The sequence below is a fragment of the Watersipora subatra genome, chromosome 1 (assembly GCF_963576615.1).
Source record: "Watersipora subatra chromosome 1, tzWatSuba1.1, whole genome shotgun sequence".
Lineage (NCBI taxonomy): Eukaryota > Metazoa > Bryozoa > Gymnolaemata > Cheilostomatida > Watersiporidae > Watersipora > Watersipora subatra.
In genome coordinates, this window is record NC_088708.1 from 9,392,657 (window position 1) to 9,404,793 (window position 12,137).

Sequence of the window (12,137 nt, forward strand, 5' to 3'; positions counted from 1 at the left end):
TATCGATTTTAGTATTGATGTCTACGAGTCCATGCAAAATTGTATAGACTTACCTGCAGACACACAGGTGTTTGATGTCTACGAGTCAATGCAAGATTGTATAAACATACCTGCAGACACACAGGTGCTTGATGTTTACGAGTCAATGCAAAATTGTATAGACTTACCTGCAGACACAGGTGCTTGATGTCTACGAGTCAATGCAAGATTGTATAAACTTACCTGCAGACACACAGGTGCTTGATGTCTACGAGTCAATGCCAGATTGTATAAACTTACCTGCAGACACACAGGTGCTTGATGTCTACGAGTCAATGCAAGATTGTATAAACTTACCTGCAGACACACAGGTGCCCACCAATCGTATTTTGGCATGTCTGTTCTTTGCCACCGCAACTTTCATCATCCTCACACTCGTCGTAGTCAACACACATTTTAAACTCGAGGCTCCACCTACAAGCGCTCTTGTAGTATCATACTTTTGTTTAAGTTCAAGGTCACTTGTGGCTACAAGAGCTATTAAGACCTGTCAATTTTTATTGTATTAACCTACAAAATTGACTGTGAACTATTTCTAAATACATACACAAAACCTATCCTATACTCCTCGCAGTTACAGGTGTAGTTGAACTTGTTAGAGGTAAGCTCGCCAAAGTCTCTGTTCAATTTCGCAGGGAAATCGCATTCTCCACTTCCTATACCCTGGCAAGGGTTTGTGGCTGCTTGCTTGCACTGGAGCTGCGTTCTCGGTACATCTGCAACGCCATTAAATTACGTGTCGGACCTTGTTTATCTTTTTTTGATATCGCTGACAAAAACCTGTTTCTGGCTATATAACATAGACATATAATTCATAGAACATTAGGTTTTACTGGTCTACAACACGCGTCACATTGTTTTGACTGATGCTGTTAAAACGCTATCATGAGACAACCCCTCCGAGTCTCATCATGAACAAATATTAAAGGGATTTAAATTGAACTCACTTTCAAGCCGTCCGCAGCACACATCAGGGCAGAAAGACAACATGGCACATGAGAATTCAATGTCATCACTCGTTCGATAGTCAATGCTAGCTTCACCTTGTGAGAGAATGTCAGCTGCTGGTTTTGTTAAATCTAGCACCAGATTATTTATATCACACCGAGTTTCACCAAAGTGTTTAAGAGCCTCCGCTTTTTTTATTGTCAAGAAACAAAGATAATAGCTTGCAGTGGTACGGTATACAAACAAACTCATTTGATTTTCAAATGGTTCTAGTCGCGCTTCACTGATAGTTGTCCTTGGCGAATATTTGTATTTTTCTATCAAGTTTATAAGATAGTTTCCATCTCTATTTTCAATCCGCCCCCAAGCTGTTAAGCTGTAGATTGAATAGATCTCGTTGATACAGAAGGTAGCATCATATTTACAGGCTTCCACTATCGATGCATCTAGTCCTGTAAGTCGTGGATTTGGAAACTGCTGTTTGAATTGTCCGCCACTTCTTAATTGGCTAGTGTACCTGGTTGATTGTCTTGGGTCTTTGCCATTATATTTGTGGTCTCTCAGCCATAAACCAACAGCCCTGAGCTTTTCTTGAAACTCTCTCTCCACCACTCCGATAACTTCGCATTGCAGATGAAGTATTAAGTGGACTGCTAAAGCGAGAAGCTTGCCGTCTGTCATCACATTGAGTTGTGAGTTGAGCCACTCTCAACGAATCACGCACCAACCCCAAAACCATTGTGTTATGGTATTTGTACAATAATTCTATCCAATAAGATGCGCTCGTACATCAAGATGTCGTATAGTCTCTCATCTAGTGTCGGAACAAGAATTAGAAAAAAAAGAGAACAAGCCTATTGGTTTTTTATACATGTATTGGCACAACATGACAGTTTCTTAGCAACTGTTCAGTTGCGTAATAAGCATAGATTACAGCATTGTCTTCAAGTAAAAATAATTTAAGTATTGTACTAAAGAGACTTTAATGTTATTTTAAATGGTTTGTGCCGCAATGTTTAAATGGTAGCTAACTTGGTGGATTATTGGTTTTTCTTTATCAATTCCAGACGTTGAAACACTTTTATTGGTCATAGGTCTGTAAGCGAAACGATTCTCCTTAATACTACCTTCACACGTACTAGCTTAGCGCATTCTTTAATAATTAACTGACAAGAGAAATGTGGTCATGTTATGAAAGCCTTTCAATCCTAAAGCTAATTCGCCACTAAATTGTCTGAGCTTAGAAAACATGAGCGAGGGACTCCACCGTACAAACATAAATGGTGAGTTCACTCATGGCTCGGCTTCAGATACCACTTGTGCTTGAACCATCTTGCTCATAATCGACTATAAATACAAATTCTTGACCCTCCGCGCTACATAAACAGCCACATCCTAAAATATCTTTTCTCGAATCCTCTTTAAAACATTCTGGAGATAATTAGTGACTGAGCACATACGTAAGTAAGGCAAAATTGAATTGCTGTCTCTGCTGTAAAGTGCGTAAATCCTTACGTTGTAGAGAAATCGAGTGATAGTATGAGAGCGTTGGATAAAATGTTCTGGCTAAAATCCATTTTCTAGCACTTGATTAACTTTTTCTTTTCGAGAGTTTATAAAAAAATTATGTATGATCCTGTAGTATGTCAAGCTCAGATGATGCCTTATTAAAACTTGTATAAACAATAATGCTTGTTGCTAACTAATTAGGGTTGCCAACTTACATGTCTTTTATACAAATTGACTCGTAATATATATACTTCTAGCGGTGATGAAGACATTTTACCCTACAAAATAAGTCCCTTTGCTCTCTGTATAACATCAACTGTATCATTCTAAATGTCTGAAAAATCTTAATATGGCCTGTTAGTATATTGCAAATACAATTTAACATTAATAATGTTCATATTTCTCATTTAGTATCATGCTATCATCAACTATCATGTTATCATGCTATCATCAGCTTACTGAGTTCCTTATATCAGCTTTTAATATCAGTTCATTTACGTACTCAGCTTTGCATAATTGTCAGTGTCTTTTATTTCAGAATCTACTCCTTGGCTTACACACAACTGTTAGTAATTGATTCTTTAGTTACACAACTCCCATTATTTAATCTTCTATGGACATGTCATTGTTGACATTGAAATTTGGTTTTGTAGGACTCGTTGCAATTGAAAGTGCTCTTCTTTGAGATGTTAGATCCTAAAGGTGGTGTTCCATTGTCTAGTAAAAGGTACAGACTTAGAACGCACCACGATTGTTTTCATGGTGTAGAACTGAAGAACTGGCTCATAGATCATGACAAGGCGCAAGGCAAAGCTCAGGCTCATATTATTGGCCAGGCCTTACTCGATGCTAAATATGTCCGGTGCTCGACTGACCCTCACAGGTCCAATTTATTTAGCAACTACTCACTCTATCAGTTCCGGCCACTGACCCATTCAGAGGTGCAGAGTGGTCTGGTGAGACGGCTGTCTCTTTACCCAGAAAGCTTAGAGGATGTGCCTGGTTGGGTGCAAGAGCTAGAACAGAGTGACCTGCATGGTAAGTACAGAGATGGTACCATCTTTTTCTCCAGTTTGTTTTGTTTTAGAAACAATTTTTTTGCTCGAATAGCATTTTAAGCTATTATAGATAGCGCTAGCGGTAAGACCGCAGATGGGCGTTTAAAAGCTGGTCCTCTGCTCAGGAACCAGATGGAGTTGTAAAACCAAAAATTTTTGGCTACTTTGCAGAAAGTACAGAGCATATGCATGTGAAATTGGACAAAATCATCCAAAAATGTGGAAACACACACAATGGCACAATGGGATTGATTAATATACAGTAGATGTAGCATTGTTATTGTTATCAGTCCATACATTCATTTGTTTAGTGTATAGGAATGTTTTAATCAAAAGCCTTTCAACTAGTGATTCTAGCAATAGCTCTTACTTCTCATGAGACATTCTTTGCACCTAGGATTTACTTTTCTCTACATTTTTATTTTTTCAATGTTTGTTACTGAGACTGTAGTTTTTAGTTTCTTACTTACCAAAAGATATGATTCACTTATGAGCATCTTGCCTAGCTCAAATGGCAAAAGATATGATTCACTTATGAGCATCTTGCCTAGCTCAAATGGCAAAGGATATGATTCACCTATGAGTATCTTGCCTAGCTCAAATGGATTTATTAATAAGCTTTTAAGCTGCCCATTAATAAGCCTTCCATTAAATCCTCTCGTATAAAATTGTCTGCTGGTGTATGATATTAATATGAAGGTTGCTATCTGGATTTTACTGATTTTGTGGTACACATGTGTGCTAATGGTCCACTTTTAAGCTTGTCTAGCTTTTTTTATTCTAGTGGAGGCATCTGCGGACTTTGGACATTCTGTTGGTGCATCTACAATAAGCAACATGACTTCAGGCGAGTTTCGCGAGAGGTCCAAATCTCATTTGCAGTTATTGGAGGCCACATATGAATCTGACACAAAGACAAATGTCACGCCTACCACTCTTCTCTGTAAGTAGTCCTCCACTTGCTTGTCCTCAGGCTTGTTGCTGATAGTACTTGAGTGTTTCTCAACACATTACCTTCTGATTCTATTCCATGTTTATTTTAGCTTACTAACAAACACTTGAACACATTTGTTGTGCAAAATTTTTGGCATCGTCAATTTAACTAACCTTATGTACCTTGGTTTGTCTTTATTCATTGTTAAAGGTTGACGTGCAACAAAATTCACATTACAGTTATTTGGTATCAAAATACTCACCATGTCTTACTCTGTTGTGTTGCAGGTGCCAAATACGTGGAAATGTGATTACAAGCTCTTAAAAGCTCAAAAACGAAAAGCCACTGTAGATTGGAATCTGTTTATTTATCTGACGTATTCATTACAGTTTGGTTATCGTCTTGTGTATTGAAAGGTGTGTCTCACGTGTATTGAAAGGCCAATAAAAAGCTCACTATAAAACATATTGTAGCACTAGTTTATGACAAACACTTCGGGTTTTACCGAAGTCCCCCGTATTAAATATAGATGCTTGCTACTTTACAGTTTTGTTTCGGCATTATTCAATCGTCGAGTCGTAATTTGATCATGTGGCCCAATACTTCGCAAATAATTTTTGCAGCACTTTTCGATTATCACAGGTAACCAACAGGCTCGTCATGATTATCAGACAATGATATGTACTCCTTCGAGCTAAGGTTAAAAAGTTTAATGAATTTTTACGGTAAGTTATAAGATATCGGTGCTAAAAGTGACAGCATTACAATGACAATAAAATAGACACGTAAGGACAATAGACATGGTCTTATTGAATGCGTGAAGTATATTTGTGAAAATATTTCGACAAATGAGGTTGCAAGAAAGTGTAAACAGAAGCCATCTTGTAACAACTACATCCCATTTGAGCCGTTTTGGAAAGGGAATCCAAACTACGGCGGTCTGGCTGGTATGGCTGCGATTAACTGTTCGTTTTTTAGCTTTTAAGATCGTGTAATCACATTCCCATATATTTTGCACCTACAACACAACAGAGTAAGACAAGGTGAATCTTATGATACCAAATAACTGTAATGTGAATTTTGTTACAAGTCAATTTCTAACAATCTAGTAAGGGTGCAGGACTGATGCCGTTTTCCTATGCATAAAAATTAAAACTTCCTTATATCATAAGATTTCTTCCACACTGTTCTACTCATTGTTGATATTCTCTACATAGTTATTGTTGAATCAACTTGATGATCATGTTTTAGCTAAGGCAAAGGTTGTCGCAACTGCTCCTTCCAAGCAGTACCGTAAGTGGATGTTTTTTCAGCATTCCTATCTATAACTAGACGATCTAACAATGCATGCCATATCAACAACTTACTCTGTGTATGTGTACATGTAGGTATTTACGGCTCATGGAGCCATTTAGCTGTTAACAGAAGATTATTGCTTAAGGGTACTGAAAGGGAACCCATGCTTGTAGTCTGACTAATCAAATGTTTTTAAAGCATGCAGTATTTAAGCATGCGGTGCATAGGCATACAGTGTGTAGGCATGCAGTACGTAGGCATGCAGTACATAGGCATGCAGTGCGTAGGTATGCAGTACGTAGGCATGCAGTACGTAGGTATGCAGTGCGTATGTATATAGTGCGTAGGCATGCAGTGCGTAGGCATGCAGTGCGTAGGTATACAGTGCGTAGGCATGCAGTGCGTAGGCATGCAGTGCGTAGGCATGCAGTGCGTAGGCATGCAGTGCGTTGGTATGCAGTGCGTAGGTATGCAGTGCTTTGGCGCGAAATGCGTAAGCACGCAGTACATAAGCACGCAGCGCGTAGGCACGCAGTGCGTAGGCATGCAGTGTGTAAGCATGCAGTGTGTACGCATGCAGCTTTTAGTTGACGCTTTTACTCACTTTCACTCAATGTAGTTAAGCCTTTATTTTATTATGTCAAAACTGTTGTATGTTGGAGCAAACATTTCTATAAGAACAGACTGTAATTCGTTTAATTCATTACACCGTCCTGAAACCTATTATAACTATAATTGTATTTTAACCGCTACAGGTGATTGATTACACATAGTGCTAAAAATGCCTCATATAAAGAAAATTAGAAAGACTAAATTAATAGAGTAATCTTTATTATAATAAGAGTCGCGTCTGTCTGTCCGAAGCCACGCTAAAAAGCATTAGGAAAAAAAAGAATGCCTCGCATTGGAATGGAGCTCGGATGTTCAGATTGCCAGCCAAGTGTGCTACCACTGCACTACACAGCCACTTTCCCACGTTATGGAACACTTGTGTACATACTTATTACACATGATAATCTCTCATGACGCACGGGACTGCCAGCATACTAGTAGTGAATCAAAAGACAGTGTTATTGTTACGGTATCAAAGAGACCAAAGTGTAGGAGGTCATGGTCTTAATAGACATATTCGACAAGGTCATGGTCTTAATAGACATATTCGACAAGGTCATGGTCTTAATAGACATATTCGACATAACTTACTCTACATAACTTACTCTACCTTAAATTAAATAAAGTTTAAAGTAACTTAGCTTGCGTGTTGTTACTGTTATATGTTTGCATCTTCCTTTTAATTTCCTCTAGCCTCATCACCTTTACCAACAAAATGTTTTGCTTCAAAAGACGCCAAACGTGTTCGGAATTACATCGAGTGTAAGAGTCAAAGATATTTTGTCATGTTTGAAAAATATAGCTATAGAGCTATACTTGGTTATAGAGAATATCGCTGCTACGTTTATGTTTACCATGCGGGACCATACAACTTTTTATTGTATCTTACAGCTGGATCTGCTGCCAGGGCTAGTCCAGAACAGATATCTACTAAAGAGGTCATACATGGTTATGAGCCCATAACGCTGCATCCTGGGGACAAGGAGTCACCTTCCCAACCTCAACAAAGCGCTGACAGTCAGCAAAACATAAATCATGATCAATTTAAGTAGGGCAGTCTTTTATCCTTTTTGCATTTTGTTACGACTGTAGAAGTGTAAAGCCTGGTTTCTATATGACAGCGCAACAAGGCGCATGACGTCGTGCGTAGGCCGGGTGTGATATGGAAACGTCAACGCACGACGATCGCGCGATGCGCGTACGCCGATCGCAAGGATCCAACAGAATGGATCCTTGTGACGGGTGCGCGCGATGATGTATCCCACAATACACCACTCGACCTTTTCAATCTATCTCACAATTCAAATGCAGGGCTGTTTTTTGAAGAAATCGGTCTCCCGTACAAAAGAGTAAGCCTTGTTTTTATATAACAAAGAAATGTCGCAACGGAGGACTGTTTTCCGAAGAAATCGGTCTCTCCTACGAAAAAGTAAGGAAATTATCCACCCTGTACAATGCAAGCATGGCGCATACGCGCGATATGGAAACACTGCATCGCAGCCCAAGAAATGCGTTGCGCACGATCACTGGGCCGCGCACTATCACTGGGCCGCGCACAATCATTGCGTTGTCATATGGAAACCAGGCTTTACTAAAACCTTTTTTTTTAGAAGCTTATATATCTATCTGTTCTCTAAAATAATTAAACGGGTCATAGCAGTTGGCTAACTACTGTGATTTATTTCACTGTGGGTTATTTCATTTATTTATGTCAAGTTTTGAGTCAAGCATTCCTTGTTTTTAGTAATTCTATTGCGAGGTTATTAGCAACCTCAATAGTTGTGACAGCGGAGACATTGCCGCTGCTCAATTATCAGTAAATGTATTCTAGAATCACTTAATGCTGATATTCCATGTTACAGATGCCTGTATAATGAGCATATACTAAAACTATGTACAGAGCTGCTGGAAAGAAATCATCTGCCTCTGACATGGGCAAATATTGTCATGCGGCTCAGCAACAATGTCAGTCATTTTGTTAGAGCAGACGTTTCTTCTAATCAGGACCAGATGAGCATTGCTTCATATGTCCACATCAAAAAGGTACTCATCCAATACAAGCAGAACATCTGGAAGATAGTGATTGACTTAGATATTCACCGCTGTTTATCTCTTTTTCACTGCTCTTTATTGAATTACTGTGGAATATGACGGAAGGTTTTCGCTCTATTGTTCAGGTGCGGAGTGGCCAGCCATGCAACAGTGATGTAACCTATGGCGTCATCTGTACGAAGTCAGCAATTCACAAGAAAATGAAGACCTCTATTCGGAGCCCTCAGATAATGTTACTACAATCATCTATTGAGTACCAGAGAGTCACCAACAAGTTCTCATCTCTTGACCCACAAATTCTGCAGGTGCACTTGCCGTGTTTGTATTAGCAAAAAGTTAATAAAACTTACTGACAGACGTGTAAAATCTAAAATACATGCCTCTGAAGTGCTGTCACTCTTGTCATTGACAAATCACTAAATCACTTGTCTGCTTTTATGAATGAAACAACTAACAGGCAAAGAACAGCCTTTTAAAAACTTGTTTGATGTTCTGAGGTTTTGGTACCTCGAAACTGAGACAAGAGGTTTATTTAATGTGACTGTGAAAGGGGTGTTGTGATATATATTTATACAATATGTACCTAGTAATATATATGATATGTATGCTATATGTACCTAGTAATATATATGATATATATGGTATGTACCTAGTAATATGTATGTAATATATTTGATATGTACCTAGTAATATCGAATACATTATACATATTATTTCATATAGTAAATGCAATATGCACCTAGGAATATGTATAACATATTCAATATGTACTTTGTAATATGTATAATATATGTGATATGTAGATGGTAAGTACTTGTGATATATACGGTAATACATGTTACAGGTATATTGTGAAATGTATGCATATGTGAAATCACATGCGTATTGTGAAATATGTACATGCTACAACGTGTATATGTTCATGATACATATACTGTTTATTATACGCTCAGCAGTAGTTATAGTTTTACTAGCTGTGCCAGCCGGCGTTGCCCGTGTAATAAAAGAGTATTTGGACAGAAAATTGATTTGTATTTAACATATTACAACATTTGCCATTTTAACTTTCAAACTACATACCATGAGAAAAGTTTTTTGTCTTATAAACAATGAGAAGTAGTGAGAGTTTTGCTATTAGCCAGTTTAATAATGTGAGCGAACAGCTTCTCGTGATGTTATGCTATGACCCACGTCATACGTAAAGCAGTTAGGTATTGCTCTGATATAATGACTTATGTTGGCACGCCAGCAATTGGACTTCTGTAGTCTAGTGGGCTAGGTGAAAGGCTGGTGAACGGCTTGGTCCGAGATCGAATCCTCTTCGGTGCGGAATATTTATTTTAAGATCTATAGCCGGATTTCCGATGGACTTTGAGAAATATATATTAAACTAGCTGTACCACCCGGCGTTGCCCGCGTAATAGAAGAGTATTTGGACAGAAAATTGATTTGTATTTAATATATAACAACATTTGCCATTCTAACTTTCAAACTACATATCATGAGAAAAATAAAAACAACTGTAAAGGTTTTAAAACTTTGTCAAACAACTGTACCTTTTTCAAGCTAGTAGCCTGGCATATTGCCAATGGAAAACTCCACTAAGCTAGTTAATAAGGTTAGGCTTTCAATGACCGTAAGCCATGACTTTGAGTCTGTATTGTTGTCCAGCTCAGGTGTTCTAATAATAGCTATAGCCGGAAAACCAACAGACCGATCCACAGACGGAATTTGAGAAATATATACCTATATATAGATGCAATCAGCTATCTAGGAATAGAAGGCTTTACAGTTAAAAGATGATGAACCTAATGCAGTGGACTATTGCACTTTCAACCTTACGCTATTCTTTGGCTTGTTTTTAGGAACGAGAGTACCTGCAAAATTGTGTCAGCAAGATATGCAAATATAAACCTGATGTGCTGCTCGTAGAGGGTACAGTATCCCGTGTTGCTCAAGAACTCCTTCTCGACTCTGGAATCACTGTTGTTATCAATGTTAAATCGGTTAGTATGTGCTAAGTGATGTTCACGTGTCTGCCCATATAAATATAATATGATGGTTGCTTAGTTTATAAGTTTGTAGTCTATCTAATGGACTAGTTCTGCTAAGATTTATAAAGTTTGTGCCTACAATGAAACCACAGCGGCATGTTTGGACGTTTGTCTTTCCGTAAAAGGTTCTTATCGATAGTTATCGGTAATGTTATAATTTTTGTTTTAGTATAGGCTGAATGACCATAGAGACATTATTGAACAACTTTAGATACACCTTCAGTATTACCAGCACAATAAAATGCATCATCTTAATATCTGTTATCTGTATATCAATAATTGTAGCACTTTGGTCAAGTTCTATACTTATTGCTATGCAGTAGACGCTCCTACAACGTACATGGTTCGAGAATATTTACGTTATAAGGATTTCATATTATACAAACGGCAAAATATATGTGAATTGCCTAATTCGTTTCAGGATCGTCCCAAACTCACCCCTTTGGAGGTGAGTTTGGGACGAACCCCAGAACCTTCCCCCTTAAATAGGAAAAAAGCTAAACTTAACTTTTTTTAATTTAATGACTACAGCATAATTGGTTTGTATTGACAATTTTTACCTTTTTTCTTATCACTTTCACTTGGTTTGGGGTTCTCGATTATAGTAATTTTACATTAAGTCAAGGGAACGCATACCTTCAATGTCAATTTAAATCAATTTTTCCCACTTTTGTTGACAGCAAAGTCTATGCTGCAAAGAAAAAGATTTTTATATGTCAAAAATGAAGTAAAGTAAAAATAAATATTTATTTTTGTAAGAGTGATGTCTGTCTGTCATCCGTTTGCCCGAAGCCAGGGTTAGAGGTTAGGATAGAATATCACTTTCAATGAGACGCCAGCTCATTGCATTCAGCTTGTTAGACCGACACCTGCGCCAATCGGTCACCTTTAGGTTTTTTAATACTGGTGCAGCTACTTATCCTCTGTGCTTTGTTGACACATCGTACAATCTATCACGGCGCACCAAATAGCCAGGGTACTAGTATATAGCGATATAATAGAGATACTCTTATACGTATACATTGTAATCTGTCGTAAGTGCGGCAAGAAAGAAAATAATATTTTTCATGCTAACTATCGGACTTTCGTTTTCAAATATAATTAGAGAACTTGCACCAATTTGTGCTTTGCGTTATATAAAATTTCTTACGTAGCATGAAGCAAAAACTTTACAAAAATTCTTTGTTATGTGGAATTTTCGTACAAGGTGGTTTACGTTAGAGGAGTGTCTGCTATACTCCATCGCTATATTTCATCACTATAATACTTCATCACTATACTTCATCACGCTACTCCATCGCTATACTTCATCACTATACTTCATCACTATACTCCATCGTTATACTTCATTGCTATACTTCATCACTATGCTTCATCGCTATACTTCATCACTCTACTTCATCACGCTACTCCATCGTTATACTTCATCGCTATACTTCATCACTATGCTTCATCACTATACTTCATCGCTATACTCCATCGCTATACTTTATCGCTATACTTCATCGCTATACTTCATCACTATGCTTCATCACGCTACTTCATCACTCTACTCCATCGCTATACTTTATCTCTATACTCCATCGCGATACTTCATCGTTATACTTCATTGCTATACTTCATCACTATGCTTCA

General features: G+C 37.9%; 1 protein-coding gene across 1 annotated transcript in view; it reads left to right on the plus strand.

The window, feature by feature from the left end:
• Positions 1–12,137, plus strand: part of LOC137397125 (1-phosphatidylinositol 3-phosphate 5-kinase-like) — a 41,324-nt gene that overhangs the window by 4,919 nt on the left and 24,268 nt on the right. Inside the window, exons 7-14 of the mRNA XM_068083434.1 lie at positions 174–350; positions 3,150–3,534; positions 4,339–4,497; positions 5,740–5,781; positions 7,288–7,444; positions 8,259–8,439; positions 8,574–8,753; positions 10,314–10,454. Coding sequence (XP_067939535.1) covers positions 174–350; positions 3,150–3,534; positions 4,339–4,497; positions 5,740–5,781; positions 7,288–7,444; positions 8,259–8,439; positions 8,574–8,753; positions 10,314–10,454 — 1,422 coding nt within the window. The remainder of the gene's footprint in view (positions 1–173; positions 351–3,149; positions 3,535–4,338; positions 4,498–5,739; positions 5,782–7,287; positions 7,445–8,258; positions 8,440–8,573; positions 8,754–10,313; positions 10,455–12,137) is intronic.